The 16,431-nt window shown below is 42.5% G+C and overlaps 1 protein-coding gene across 2 annotated transcripts in view; it reads left to right on the top strand.

Moving 5' to 3' along the window:
• Window positions 1-15,856, top strand: part of DCUN1D3 (defective in cullin neddylation 1 domain containing 3) — a 71,284-nt gene extending 55,428 nt beyond the window's left edge. For both annotated transcript variants that reach the window (XM_056535441.1, XM_056535440.1), the window contains 2 exons: window positions 3,642-4,178; window positions 15,047-15,856. In XM_056535441.1, coding sequence (XP_056391416.1) covers window positions 3,642-4,178; window positions 15,047-15,530 — 1,021 coding nt within the window. In that variant the 3' untranslated portion in view covers window positions 15,531-15,856. The remainder of the gene's footprint in view (window positions 1-3,641; window positions 4,179-15,046) is intronic.
• Window positions 15,857-16,431: the final 575 nt, after the last annotated feature.

Genomic DNA, 16,431 nt, shown 5'->3' with positions numbered 1-16,431 from the left:
TTAATTATTTGTCTATGTATACGGTTTTCAATACGGTTCCATACGTTTTCAATAATGAAAACGTAAAGGGGAAACGTACATGAAAAAACGTGGTGTGAACCCACCCTCATGCTGCTTTTGGCTTTCCCGACCACCATGCCATAGGAGCCAGAAAACCCAAAAGTAGCAAGATGGCAACAACCCCCTTTTAAATGCTATATTCGCCTTCACAAAGGTTTTTTTTTTGCCTAGCCGTCCTATATGACAGCACCACCGGGAGGTTGACCCCCATGCCCTATAGCAGTATTTTTCAATCAGTGTGCCTCCAGCTGTTGCCCAGCATTCCCGGACAGCCGAAGGCAAATGCAAGAAAATCTCTGAAGAAATCTTAGGTGGAGCACTGGTTCTCTGAAACAGTAATAATTCCTCTTAAATAGTCCTGTTTTGAAATCTGGGAGACACGTGCTTGCCAAATTTTGAGCATGAATCCGCTTCTTTGTAACCTGTTCGGCATTAGGAATTCTAGGAATTTCCTTTATTAGGAAATGTGGTATATATCAAACGGAGAGTGAGCAGCAAGCCCTCTGGTCAGCTTATGTGTAGGGACACTGTTCATACAGGCAGAATATAGCAGCATTCCTATATACAAGCTGTTTTCTATGTTCTAATATTTTCCTGTTACCAGGATATGTTCAGTGTTAGATTTTAAGATACATGTTACTGAATAAAGTGGACTAATCCCAGGTACTTGCAAACCGAAACCACATCCGCTGTTCTGTTAGGCTGAATTCACACCACGTTTTTGCAATACAGTTCCCGCATACGTTTTCAATTTGAAAACCGCACGGAACCGTATTGAAAACCGTATGCATGCATTGACTCTCCATTGAAAACCGTATGCCAAAAAATGCATCAGGTTGTGTCCGTTTTGCCTCCTGTACGGTTTTGTTAGTTTTTTTTATTTTTTTCCCGTACCCGAAACAGTAGCCTACCGTGTTTTTTTTTTTTATTTATTTTTTTTATTTTTTGTCCGGGTGAAAACCCGTATTGAAACTAGGGATCGACCGATTATCGGTATGGCCGATATTATTGGCCGATAATCACAATTTGGGGCATTATCGGTATTGGCAATTACCTTGCCGATAAGCCAATAATGCCCCGCCCCCACCGCACCGCTGTCCTCCTTCTCTGGCGGGCATCTTCTCCACTCCGGGCAGGCTCCGGCCTAGTACACTGCATAGACGCCGCTACGCCGTGACGTCAGGTGCGTCGCTGCGCACGGGCATCACTGCGCAGCGGCATCTATGCAGCGTACTAGGCCGGAGCCTGCCCGGAGTGGAGAAGATGACCGCCAGAGAAGGAGGACAGCCCGGACCGGTTCACCCTTCACCCGGAACGCCCCCGGACACTACAGGAAGGATGGATGGGCCAGACCACCCTGACAGGTAGGGGGAGAGAAGCGGGTGGCGGCGGCCTATGGCACCGCAAAAGCCACTGCAGATCATTGATTTAAAGCGCCCGCTTTAAATCAATGATCTGCAGCGGTGTCGCAAGTGGTTAAATAGCCGATAACTTATACCGGAATATCGGTATAAGTTATCGGCTATCGGCCCTAACCTCCACCGATTATCGGTATCGGCCCTAAAAAAACGATATCGGTCGATCCCTAATTGAAACGTATAATTTTTTATTTTTTTTAACATGGGAGTCAATGGGAACCATACAGGACCGTATGTGCGTACTGTTACATCTGGTTTTCACCATAGGGTTTTTGATTTTGTACAGTTTTTTTTTTTTTCTCTTGGAATTTCAAGTGGAAAGTTAAAAACATATTATTTTTTTTCTTTTAAAAAACTGATGCAACCGGACATCATTTTTAGAACTGTATACGGATAAAAATTTGTACATAAGTTTTGATACAGTTTAGTCCGGTTATGAGGAATCCGCTTTTCTTTCAAAAACCTTATACAGGAACTGTATTGCAAAAATGTGGTATGAACCCCCACCCTTACTCCTCGGGGTATCTTACCTCTGGGACCCCCACTGAACCTGAGAATGAAAGGACAGCAGTACTAAGGGTTCCCATTACGTTTTTCCCCATACGCGAGCACAAATGGCAGGGGGAGCTAAAAACTTGCGCTCCCGTATGCCTGCGTATGCTCTCCCGTATGTAATTAATTTCAATGATATGACCGGAGTGAAACGTTCGGTCCGGTCGTCTCAGTTTTGCCCCATATGTGCTTTTTCCCCGCACCAAAAACCGTGGTCGATCACGGTTTTAGGTCCGGTTGTGAAAGCGCATACGGGGCAAAAATGAGCCGACTTGACTGAACGTTTCACTCCGGTCGGCTCATAGAAATGAATTACATGCAAGTTTTTAGCTCCCCCCTGCCGTATGCGCTCCCGTGTGGGGAAAAACGTAATGGGAACCCAGCCTAACTTAGTTTTCCCCAGTAGAGCGGCATTATAGAGACGTTGTCACAAACTACTCTGTGAATCAAGCCCTGATTTAGCTCCTGCGTAATCTTTCTGCTGTTTCTTTGCAGTTTCTGTGTCTCTGTCTGCCTCTGCTCCTCACATCCCCTCCTCTCAATAGAGTTGTATGTTGGGAAGAAACTTGATGATAAGGAGAGAAAATTTTTTTTCACTGAGAAGATATCTTACAAACTTTCCTTCATTTGACGTGCAACTACCAGCACTGTTATAAACAATGCAATAAAAGGATACAGAATATACCTGTGAATCTTGTGTGCCTACGTTCGTTTCTCGTACAAATTAAAAAAAGATTTTCCCCTTTAGTTCGTGTCATAGAGGCGGGGCCTAGGGTCTGGTTCACCCTAAAGCAGCTGTACCGTTTTGCTCTGATTCCTCACTTTCCCGATGCTTGATAGACAGGAATGGTCTAGCTTTCTGATCCTACATGTGCTATTGTTTTGGCTTGCCTCGCAGGTGCTGTGAACTTGTCACCAGCACCGCCACTTGTCTTACTTATAGTGCCTAAGCCAGTGTTTGCCAACCAGGGTGCCTCCAGCTGTTTCAAAACTACAACTCCCAGCATGCCCAGACAGCCTTTGGCTGTCCGGGCATGCTGGGAGTTGTAGTTTTTCAACAGCTGGAGGCACCCTGGTTGGCAAACACTGGCATAAGATCTTTCTCCCTATATCTGGGGATACCATATTACTTGTCACGCTCACTGCACCTGTGCCGATATCCTGTCTGTTAAAGAGGATCTGTGGATTTTTTTGAATACCCCCTGAGTCTAGGGGTCTTTTTATTTTAGTACACTAACCTCTCCCCCCCCCAAGCCCCCCCCCCCATTCCCAACATATTGATTTTTTTTGTACCCCATCTGACTGTCAATCAGATAGGCAGAAGGGTGGAAAATTAGAGCACAGAGGCATAGCGGCCTTAGGACACAGCAGAATCTGGATCTGGCCTCTGACACTTAATCGACTGGAAAAAAAATAATAATAATAATTTGAGAAATAAAGACATGCACAAAAAATGTACAGGTATATGCTGGCAGTTTGATATCCATTTTCTGGGTGACAGTTTTGCTTCAAAGAAAACTCATTGGCAAATTCAGATTTGGTTTGTGCTACGGAGTGAACTATATTTGCTTTAATATTAGATCTTTTTATTTTTATTTTTTCTCCTGCCAGGTCAGACAGCTCCTCGGGATGGTGGTATGTTGACGTGTATCGAACATCCGTTGAGACGGTGTCTGGTACAAGGCGGACTGCTCTAAAACTGGGCACACTCAACATGGGCCAGTGTGTCACAAAGTGTAAGAATCCTTCATCCACACTAGGCAGCAAAAATGGTGAACGGGAGTCTAACAAGTCCCATAAGAGAAGCTCAGGACACAAAGAAGAACACACGTCAGCCGGTGGGAAGGCCTCAGGGGACATCTTAGTCAACGGAACAAAGAAAGCGCAAGATGCCGTAGTAGAACCCAGTTACCCTCAGGCCCACCCTGCTGGTGATGCAAAGAAGAAAGAGCTAGGCATGGGAGCAGAGGTGTCGTCCTTACAGCGAATTGAGGAATTGTTTAGGAGATACAAGGATGAACGTGAAGATGCCATCTTGGAAGAGGGCATGGAACGGTTTTGCAATGATCTGTATGTGGACCCTACAGAATTTAGAGTGCTAGTTTTAGCATGGAAATTCCAAGCTGCCACCATGTGCAAATTTACTAGGTCAGTTTCCTTTGCTTTGAGTGGGCTGATGGATTGAAAATGTATTGTAATTTTAAACCTTAGTGCAAAGATCTGTACTCTCCATGTCTTAAAGAAAAATAGCCAATGCTGCTCATATAGTGCAGCATAGGCTATTATTAGATACAATCTTGTGTATGCCATGTGCATAACTGGTTTAGCTGAGGTGGCAGGCTTCCGTTTTTCATCCATACTAATTCAATTTCCATCACCGAAATGGCTTCCTAATACTGTCTGCATTTCCCATGAATCCTTTGGCTTTGCAGAGAGAGGTATGGGGTCTCATCTCTGCACCCGATGATCTTATTACCCTCTAGATGCCAGCAGTACAGACTTATAAGTGGGTTGGGATCAGTTCACATTATGTGCATTCTTTAGTAGTTTTCTTTTCTTATTTCTTATCTAAAGTGTTTTATTTATTTTAATTTTTTTTTTTTTTTAGAGAAATACTGCTGTGAGGTAAAAGGATTTTGACCTATAATTGGAGATTTTACTAGTCTTCCTGATGGAAAATATTAATTTTATTAAAGACAGGAGGTGAGCATTATGCAAACTCTTCTTTACTACTTAAAGATAGCAGCAAAGTAAGGGTTAAACATTACAGAAGAAAAAAAAAATAGGTGTCTCAGGTAACCAATCAGAGACCAGTACAGGTAACAAAAGGTATGTATAGGTACAGCACTTACTCTTCTTTGATGCAATAAATATAATATAGATAAGATTGTCGTAACAGAAATTCTTAAAGTGGAGAACACAGCCAACGGGGATTACAAAAAGAAGAACATCCGATGTATCAAAGTGGTTCCAACATGAAGAATTAAGCTGAAATATAAAAATAAGATTAATGGAAAGTGTAGGGAAAGAAGATATAGCTATAGGGTGGGATAATGCTCGCCTCCTCTCTTTAATAAAATCTATATTTTCCGTCATCAAGACTAGGAAAAGACGAGGAGGCTCCCATTATGCAAATTCAAAGCTTGGCAATAATAATAGTAATAATATCAATAACAAAGACTGAATAAACAATAATGCATGACAGTATTATAAAAGAACCATAGAGACATGAGGATCAGGTCTATAATAAAGTTTTGAATGTGAATTCAGAGGACCAATTGGCCGCTTTTAAGATTTCCACTAAAGAACCCCCTGCTTGTTTTAACTTTGTGGACATGGCTCCTCAAGAAGAGTGAGCACCAGAAAAAGAAGTGTCAATTCCTGGCAGAAGAAATTATATGTTTCATCCATCTGGCTAAAGAGGAAGATGAGACTGGACGATAAAGTTTACAGTATGATATTAAAAGTTGGGTATCAGAAGGATTTCTAAGTGGTTATGTTCATTTTTCATATGCTTGTAAGCAACGAACAACACAAAGATTTTCCTGATTTGGGAAAGTAGGGTAAAAGACCGATTGCCAATCTGTTTTTGTTCATCTGTAAATGGAAAATTGTACACCATTAGGGATATATTGTCTTCTGAAGATATCAAGAACTCTTAAGAGAAATAAGACATAATAGTGCAGTGAGTTTAAGAGATAAAAGCTTTAAGTTGACAAAATCATTGTCACCTAGAGAATCAATAAAGGGGATGTGTAAGTTAACGTCCCAAGTAGAGTGATATTTTGGTAAAGGAGGATGTCTGAACTTAATACCTTTTTAATAGCTTGCAAACTAAAGGATGTTTGCCAACAGGAGTGGCGAGAATAGGAGCGTGATAGAAAGAAATGGCAGATCTATACACATTTAGTTCTTTATGCTTTGCCTGATTCGAAGGCAGAAGATAAAAAGTTTAAGATTTGCGTTATAGATGCATGTATGGGATCCAAATCCTGTTGCATACACCAGTCAGACCAAATTTTCCAGGCTGATCTGTAAGCAGATCTGGTACCTGGGGCCCAAGCATCTGAGAGCATGTCTTTAGATGTTTGTGAAAGTTCTGTATCCAGTTCTGAAGTCCCAAAACGAACCAAGCTAGAAGATGCAACGTGTTGGTAGTTATCAGTGGATGGGGATTCCCTGAAGGATCTTGAAGAATAAACTGATGAGTTGGAAGGATAAGAGGAAAGTCTATGATAATCTGCACGAGTTGGGGAAACCAAGACTGAGTTTGCCACCAAGGAGTTATCAGGATTACTGTTGATTTCATGGATTTGATGAGGAGAAGAATTCTCAGAATAAGGACAAAAGGAGGGAATGCATAGTGTCACCGGAGGCCAATGTTGGAGAAGAGCATCTATGCCTTCTATTTCCTGATCTGGTCTCCAACTGAAAAAAAGTGGAGTCTGACTATTTAGACAGGATGCCAATAAGTCCATTTGAATCGGACCCCATAATTGATCGATGAGTTGGAATATTTTGGGACCTAACCTCCAATCGCTGTAATCCACTAGAAAGCAGGAATTCCAGTCTGCAATAGTATTGGACAGACCTGGGAGGTACTTCTGCTTTCAAAACAATGTCTCTTTGAAGACCATAATGCCAGAATTTTTGGCAATATTGGCTAAAAGTTCCGATCTTGTACATCCCAAATTGTTGATATATTGAACAGCAGAGATATTGTCCATCCATAAAAGGATGCAACAATTTGATCTGTCTCTCGCAAAGCTCTTGAGAGCAAAGAAACCAGCCAATAATTCTAGGCAGTTGATGTGGAGAAGGGATTCCTCTGGAGACCATTTTCCTCCTGTGGAAGAGGAACCACATCAGTTGGGGAGAACTGGCATCTGATTCTATAATCAGATCCAGAAGAGAATTAAAGAAAGTCTTCCCATTCCAAGTTAGATGTTCCAACCACCAAAGAAATTCTTCTCTGGTGTCCGGAGTCATTTCTATTTCATATGAGTATCCCAAATCGTTCCTGAGATGTTGATGTTTGAAGTGCCCTGGAAATATTGCTCAAATAGAAGCTGAAAGTAAACCAACTTCTCGAGCGATGGGACCAAGGGATACGGTTTGTTCAAAATTGATCTGATCTCTCTCCTTATAGTCTTTAATCTCCTGGAAGGAAGATTGAGAACAGTTTGAGTGTTCGCTAAAAATCCTAAGAATTCTACCTCCTTCCGAGGGGGTAAGGATAGATTCTCCACGTTGATCATGAAGCCAAGACTGGAGAGAAGGGACATTGTCCATTGAATATGAAATACTGCCGGCAGTAAAAAAATAAAGATGTACATACCTTCCTTCGCTCCCCTGGGGCCTCCGGTTACCGGCTCTGGTCTCCGCCGCGATCCTCTTCCTGGTTTCTGGTGGTCGGCGAGTCATACTGCTGCTCAGCTTATCGCCGGCCGAGTCGGGACTTCGCTGCGGCCGGCGATTGGCTGAGCGCAGTATGACTCACCGACCACCAGCAACCAGGAAGAGGATTGTGGCGGAGACCGGAGCTGGTTACCCGAGGCCCCGGGGAAGCAAAGGAAGGTATGTACATCTTTTATTTTTTTCTGCCGGCAGTATGGAGGACAATTTTTATACTCTGGAGTTCTCCTTTAAGCCATAAGAAGGATATTGTCTAAGTATATTATTAGACAAACACCTCGAGCCCTCAATATGGCCACAACTAGTTTAAGTAACTTGGTGAAGCACCAAGGGGCTGATGACAGGCCAAATGGTAGACTGGTGAACTGCGATTTTTGATCCTTCCATGAAAATTTGAGGTATGGTTGAGTTAGATGATGCATGGGTAATGAAAGATATGCATCTTTGAGACCTATCTTTGCGAGCCAGTCGTTTGGTAGGAGGAGATCTCTCAATAAATAAATACCCTCCACCTTGAAGTGTTGGTAAAACACAATTGTTTAGGTTTATCAGGTTTACAACTGGTTTTTATCCCCCATCTTTCTTTTTATTTATTTTTTTTACCAGAAAGAGGTTGCTTATGTACCCTGGAGAATGAAGGGGTACTTGCATTCTTACATTCTTGAAACATAGTTCCTTGATTTCTGTCTCTATGAGAACTTTGTCTGAATCTGAAAAATGGATTGGTTGAGGCATGATAGATTGGACTGGAAGGTGTGCACACTCTATCTGATAACCTGACACTGTTTAGGATCCATTTGTCTGAGGTTATCGTAGCCCAGGTATGAAAAAAATGTGCAGTCCTTCATATTAACAGAATGGGAGAAAAAGACATTAGAAGACGACTTGCCTGTGGTGGGTCTGGACCTTGGATATCCGCGATGTCCTCGGGCCCTCCAGGGCCTCCCTCTGTTGGGGAAGAAAGGTGCGGTCTGGTATGAGGTAGTTGGAACTGAAAATCTGTCAGGTCTTGGTGGGGCACAGACAAATTGTCCCCCTTGGAATTGTCGGCTGGGAAACTTGCCCCTCCTTTTCCCAGCCCCGGAAAAAACACGTGGCTGAAATACTTTTTAAAGTGGTGTCTGGGCATTATCAAGGGAGGAAAAGAGAGATACATACATATTTATTTATCTCTTTTTTAAAAAAAATTTTTTTTTATATAAACATGTCTCCAAAGAGAAGACAGTCTGTGGGGGATTTTGGTTCAGATGAAGTCAGATGAATCAACTGCAGGTCGAGCTTCATTAGTATAGTTCTTTTGTGCTCAGTGCAAATAGATGCATTGACCCCGCCAAAAATACATATGGCCATTTGGGCCCACCCCTTTAGTATGTTGAGGTCTACAGTGGTACCAGAAGCAGTTGCTTCTTCAGATAGATCTAAGATCTTGGTTTATGGTCCAACAAGATCTAAAAAGCGATCCTGAATTGTGCGGAAAGAGCGATCAACTCCTTTCTGGTGGTTCTTCCCGGATTTATTTAAGTATTTTACCAGGGAAGGATCAATGTCAGGGGTGATAGACAATTTGTGGCGAAGGGTGGGTCTAGGGCAGTGGTTCTCAACCCGGGATACAAGTACCTCCAGCCGGTACTTGAAAAAAATCTGTGATGGCAGCCACAGCCAATGATTACCTGTGTGAACCACTTTGAAAGAAATGGTAGGCTGACGTCCCTGCACAGAGAAGCAGAGCAGGAGGACAGCAGAGGGGAAGGCACCCGGCTGCTATGGGCAGTAACTACCATCAGCTTTGTTGCTCCACTGCCCCTGCAGACCGGGGACCTACTCATGTGAGCCATAGCAATAGGTCCCCAGACCAGAGGAGCAGTGGAGCACCAAAGCGGGACAGTGTGGCAGCCTACAACTATATATGGGTACAGTTTGGGGGCCTACAGCTATATTTGAGGGCACAGTTTGGGCCTGACAACTTTATGGGGACGCAAAGCGATACTATTACTGTATGTGACAAACATGGGGAGTTTGTACATAGGTGAGTATTGTACTGCATAAAGGAGCCTAAAATGTTTGTCTGGTTCTGTGGAGAAGTCTTGTATGAGAGATATCTTAATGGCCGTCTAGGCCAGATAGTAAAGAAAAGTAAACAACTCCGGTTAGAGAAGACGTCACCTGTAAATCGGGGGTCTGGGGAGAAAGGGAGAGGAACAGGGGGCCTGTTATAGAGGAAAGCAAAGCATATGAATTATAATATAATCATTACAACATGTCTCTAATATGGGGGGTGGGAAAGGTTGAGAACCACTGGTCTAGGGCATTTAGCATGCAGTTTACTGCGGGTTGCCCTGTCCAAAGGCTTCTTGAGCAATAAACTTAGGTATTGGGAAACATGGGGTTGGGGGATCCATTCCCCTGAGTGTGGATGTTTGATAAACCCTGGATCAAAATAGGATATGCTGGCACTATATGTAACCACAGATTTAGGGTCTTCAGGATCCAGTAAAATGTCATCTTCATCTGATAATCCTCATATGCCGAGTTATCTGATATTTCACCATCCTCAGAAGAGGATTGAACCTGGGAAGAAGTGTCATGAGTCTGGGTTATTCCTACGTGAGACTCTATAAACCTGATCTTTATTTATCTCTTCCTGGGAAGAAAGTATGGGATACAATATGTTAGCATCAATAATATTGCTTTTTGAAAAAGCGACATGAGAGACCTGGTCCTTATCCATTTTTGTTTTTTTGTGTGGCTTTTTTGAAGGACCAGTAGCAGATATAGGCCGTTTTTGGGTGGCCTTCCCAGATTTTCCCCATCCTTTGGCTAATTTTGATGTAGAGTCCCCCATGGACCAAAATTGGTCCGACTGGGTAGAAGGTCCGGCTTTTGGGGATTTTGGAGGATTATTGCGTGTCCTAGCTAAAGCCACTGATCTTGCCACAATATCAGGTATAGAAGACATGGAATTACGTACAGCAGATTGGACTGATTTGGTGACTGATTGATCAACCATGGATTGGATGAGGTCTTTGCCCACAAATTCAAAGGCAGGAGCCTCAATTACCTTAGCAGAATCCTCATTGGCCATAATAATGAGAGTATGTAAATAATATATATATATAGTGTGTGTGTGTGTGCACTATAATATATATAGCAATATATAGGCTCCGCATTACAATTTACAAGATAAGGAGAGAAGTGGTCAGGAAGGAGATATTACACTAGAGCTGTGTAAGGGACCGCCCCAGCACCAATGAGAGAAAACAAGATGGCGAACTGAGCTTGTACTTGTTCTCTGACAGGAAGACACTCAGCCATTGAGGTCAAAGGAAAGTGCGCCAACCAGCGGGGCACGAAATATCGTGAGACTCAGCAATAGCCGAGGCCAGCGAAAATGAGACCGTTAGGGCTGAGAGAAGATGAGGCAGGTGAAAATATATAAGGTTATCTAGAGCAAAGAATGTACCGGGGGCTGTAATGTGTATACAGTAAAAGAGTATTAATAAAGAGAAGTATTAATAGAGAAAAGAGGAATGAAATAAGTGTATGGGTGAAAATATTCCTGTGAACCTAGGAAAACTTTTTATAGCAATACAGTTATGGGCATATAGAAAGCGGAGTGTGTACAACTATGGACATCAATGAAGGATAAATAATGGAACAAAAATATATATGAATTTTTATGAAATATAAGAGAAAATACACAATATATATGAGAGTATGTATGTGAGGTACTTAACTGCAGTGTAGAGCAACAAAGAAGAGGAGGTGCTGTACCTACACATACCTTTTGTTACCTGTACTGGTCTCTTGTTATCTGAGACACCTATTTTGCATATTCAGTTTTTTCTTCTATAATGTTTAACCTTTACCTTGCTGCTATCTTTGAGTAGTAAAGAAGAGTTTGCATAATGGGAGCCTCCTCGTCTTGTAATAAAATTAGAATTGGTGTTATATGAACATTTAAAGTCTTCAGGCTAAGTTCGATTTTTTTTAGGGCCGATACCGATAATCGGTCACCTTTCAGGCCTATAGCCGATAACTTATACCGGAATATCGGTATAAGTTATCAGCTATTTCAAACCCCCCCGGCGGGGCAGAAGCCGTTGCAGATCAATGATTTAAAGCAGGCGCTTTAAATCAATGAACTGCAGCTGCTTTTGCGGTGCCAGAGACCGCCGCCACCCGCTTCTCTCCCCCTGGGGTCCTGAGTCTAACCACCACTGTTGCCCCATCGCCTACCCCCCCCCCCCCCCATCCTCTGCCCACATACTTATGCCGCCCCATCGCCTCCCCCCATCCCCGGTGTTATAATTACCTGTTCCCGGGGTCCGCAATCCTTCTGGCTCCTGCGCTGTCACTGTGCGCACTGACAGTGATGTCATGTCGGCGACGTCACTCGTTATTACGCAGCGCACAGCAACAGCGCAGGAGCCAGAAGGATCGCGGACCCCGGGAACAGGTAATTATAACACCGGGGATGGGGGGCGGCGGTGGTATGTGGACAGAGGATGGGGGGGGGAGGCTATGGGGCAGCGGCATGTGGCCAGAGGATGGGGGAAGGCAATGGGGCCGTGGCGGCGGTATGTGGGCAGAGGATGGGGGGAGGCAATGGGGCAGCGGCGGCGATGGTCGTCTCTGGGCGGGGCATTATCGGCAAGGTAATTGCCGATACCGATTTAATGTCCAAAATCGCGATTATCGGCTGATATCGGCCAAACCGATAATCGGTCGATCCCTAGTTTTGATCAGTTTTTGCCACTTTTTGTGCAATCACATGTTTTTCCTGCAGCAAAAACTAAATTTGTAAACACAGTCTCAGGGGAAGCGTATAACTTCTGTATATACTTATCCCAAAGAGATAGCAGCAGCATACAGATAGAACTGGGTAGGGAGGGGTCTGATAGGTGATGATGTATTCCTGTAGTTTACAGGAAGCCAGCTGACCCAGGACTGACTACTTCCTCACATTAAAATAAACACTGATTTCCTAAAAACCAGGCTGGTGATCACATGACCCAGTTACAATAGTGAAACATTGATGCAGCTGCTGGAAGAAAATAGGTGCTGTAGGACTAGTGATGGTGAGTGTGCATGATATGGAAAAATAAAAACCCAGAGTGCTTCTTTAAAGGTTTTCTGTCCAGAAGTGCGATTAACAATGGGATTAAGGCTTTGTGATTATGGGAACGGTGGGGCATTGAGGAAGGTAAGGGGTTTTTTTTTTATTCTTTGTTTTTTCTTTTTTAGCAACTGCCTGAGCGCAATTCAATTACAAAAAAAAAAAAAGACTACCTGAAATGGAATACCACATTTTATAGGTTTTTAAATGCAGACCTACAGAATAAGCAGACGGGAACACCATTAAAAGTTCTGGCTGTGTGCTTGTGGGTTTTGTATAGTGTGAATTCTTGAGCAGTTTTTATGCATCAGGAGCCAGGCCCGACTGATCAGCAATTGGTGGCATCTTCTTGTAGGGGCACACACTAATAATGTCTGGTGATTATTTTATTCCTACATTTCTAAGATGGATAACAGAGAAATGGCACATTGCACAGTTTTCAGAAGAAATCGGTAATCAACTCAAAATCTGGTGGAGGGTAAAGACTGCAAAGATATGCACAAGTACCGTGGCGCAATCCAAATAAAAAAAATATCGTTCAGTGTTCTTAAGATATGAATAAACCTTCTTTCCTTTATGTAATCCATTAAAACATACAGAACACATGGCAGCTTGACATGTTTTGTGATTGCTCACTTTATCATAAGCTTTAATCGCTTATGATTAAGTGGGCCACCACGAAACGTGTCAAGCTGCTTTATGTTCAGTATGTTTGAAACTTAGTGTACCCTTTTCATGGATTAAAAAAAAGAAAGAAGTTTTATCCATGTCTTGATAACGCTGAACTACTTAAATTTTTTTTCCCCAAGAAAAAGTATGAAAACAAATGTGTCTATAGACTTGTCACATCTCCTAGTGAAGTCCGAAAAAATAAATCTGCCCGGGTCTGACCACTGTGTCATGCTCACTTTAACTCACACCCCTCCGGGAAGCTCTTGTCCTTCTGGACACAGTAAAGCTGTTCTATTATACCCGATCACCTGATGCCCAGCCATCTTTCTGGTTAGTCTCATTACCCTTGGATCCGGGGCTTGCTATGCAGCAGAATTAGTAGCTGTTGTCTCCTCTGTGTACTTGGTTGCGTAGCAGATGTAATTCCAAGCTTAAGCCACCCAAAAAGTTATTAGAGTTTACAATTTTGCTTTTAATTGTATCAAATTATGTCCTTTACTAATCTTTAAAGAGTAGCTTTCACTTCTCAAATGTTTAAATTTGCACGCAATGTTCACCTGTGCAGCCCCTCTGCATGTCAGACGGTGCAGGACAACACCCATGTATCGTATGGAGAAATTAGATACCAGTTCAATGCAGTAAAAGATGTATTACATGTAAAATTGCAGCTACAGGATAAAGTGCAACACAAGTAACATGTTTCTGGTGCATATGTCACCCGTAGTTATACATATTTGTATTTTATGCTGTTCCTCAGTTATTCTTCCTGGAAATGTATGAATAAACTGAAAACTGAATGTTACCATTCCCCTTCTAGGTTGGCAATTGATGCAGCTGGCTCGTGACCCCAGTTCTGTTTCTGCATGTTAGGCTGCGTTCACACGGCAGTCTAGATGGATGCAGACAGATGACATTAAAGGCTCATCCGTTTTCCATACACTTTAATGTTAAATTTATTGTATCCCTTTTTTCTTCCGTTTTTATGACGGGGAAAAAAATACTGCATGCACCGTCTTTTCTTCCGTAAAATAAAACGGAAATGAGCTTAGACTAGTGCAACGGATGTGAAAGGATTGGGGAAAAAAATCCCATTGACATCAAAGGGATTATTTTACAACCGTTTGTAATCCGTTTACAAGCAGCAACAACAACGGAACCTAAATGGAGGGGGGGGGGGGGTACAAGGATAGACGACCGTGTGAACGCACCCTTAAACTAACTAAAGGTCCTGCCACTTAAGTTTCCATTATGTCCTGAGGAGGCGCTACTGCAGTGCACATAAATAACTTCTTCACAAGAACAGCATCAGTGTGAGCAAATAATTACTACCATCTCTCCCAGAACCATTGCTGCTCAGCTCTACAAAGATCAAGGTTCTCTTTCCTAAATAACTTTAGAGTATAGCATGGGTATGAGATGTTGTCCTCTTCTTCCTGGTAGTTAGTTTATAGACCTTTTTAGGGAATTCTGAATACTAGGGGAAGATCATTGGTTCAGGATCCTCATTTCTTGCCCATAGTGTAGAGTGGTAGGTTACAGAGAGTGTTTCTTGTGCTGGATGACCAATCTTCTGCATTACAGAGACATCCCAATACATTAAATGGACAATGTGTAATGCTTCATTTCCCCTGTTGGTGGCACTGCATTGGAATTGAACAGGTGCTGCCTTCAGATTATAGCTGATTACCCAAGGTTCCAATAGGAAGACACTTGCGATCAGCCTATTGACAAGTGACCCAAGTAGAAATTATCAAAAGCGGAGAACCCTTTTAAGCTGTTGGTAATGTTTTGTTGTTGTTTTTTCTTTATACAGGAAAGAGTTTTTTGAGGGATGCAAGGCCATTAATGCAGACAGCATTGAAGGAATTTGTAGCAGGTTTCCCAGCCTCCTAAATGAAGCCTATCAGGAAGATAAATTTAAGGATCTCTATCGCTTCACCTTTCAGTTTGGCCTGGACTCAGAAGAAGGGCAGAGGTCACTTCACCGGGAAATAGCCATCGCCCTATGGAAGTTAGTGTTCACCCAAAACAAACCCCTTATTTTGGACGAGTGGTTAGACTTCCTCATTGAGAACCCCTCAGGAATCAAGGGAATCTCCCGGGACACATGGAACATGTTCCTAAACTTTACTCAGGTGATTGGACCCAACCTCAGCAACTACAGCGAGGATGAGGCGTGGCCGAGCCTCTTTGATACCTTTGTAGAATGGGAAATGGAGAGAAGGAAAAAGGATGAGGAAACCAAATGTATTAGATCTTCAGGCACAGATTACATGAGCGCGGACGAGCAGACTTAGCACAATGCAAGCATCACATCCCTGTCACCTTCATTAAATGTAGACTCTGGACTTTCCCTGGAAATTTAATGGAGAATCCATTCTTTTTTTTGTTTCGTTGTGTTTTTTTTTAACTACTTTACACCTTTTTCTGCCTTGAATTCGAAAGGGCTCTAAATGCTGGTAACATGTTTCAGGCACTTTTCTTACCATTTGGTTATTTTAGCTATTTTATTATTATTATTTTTTTTCATAGAAATATTCTAACAGTGCCAGACAGTGTTTCACCTATGTATATTTCAGGTTTAACTGGCTCTAAATAAATTAACTGAATGCTCGGAAGAGGCGGGGAGAGGGAGTCGGGGGGGGGGGGGGGGAAGGGGGTCTACCCATTTATTTAATTTAAAACCCTTTTGATGTGTTTTGGGGAACAGAGCAATGCATTGTGGGACAATGCGGCAGCTGGTTGGTGTCAACTCTGCCTATTTCCATGTCCTGCACCCTTTTTAAAAGTTTTTTTTTTTTTTTTTTAATATATATATATATTTTAACCCTAGTAGTGCCAAAGTGGGCTGCAGCACACTGTATACCAATCTGGCGCTTGAGGGTTCTTGAACAAAGTTTAAAAAAAAAAAAGAAAAAAAAATGCAGTTCTTAATAAACGTGCCAGGGTCGTGTTTTACTCCTAGATCCTGTGGTGATCAGGGCAGTTGCGTACTGTGTAGTGGTGTTTACATTGTTGGGGTTTCAGTTGTGAAACTGTTCAGTAGGGTTGGGTAAATGAGCACATCCTCCCGAAATCTATATCAGAGCATTAAGCAGACGTGCAGTAACTTGTTCTTTAAGGAAAAAAAAAAGATAAAATATATATATATATATATATATATATATACAGAAAAAATGTGACTGCTTTTCTATTACC

Source organism: Hyla sarda, chromosome 8, assembly GCF_029499605.1.
Source record: "Hyla sarda isolate aHylSar1 chromosome 8, aHylSar1.hap1, whole genome shotgun sequence".
Classification (NCBI taxonomy): domain Eukaryota; kingdom Metazoa; phylum Chordata; class Amphibia; order Anura; family Hylidae; genus Hyla; species Hyla sarda.
Note: the sequence above shows the minus strand (reverse complement) of the source record. Positions and strands in the feature narration are given on the sequence as shown.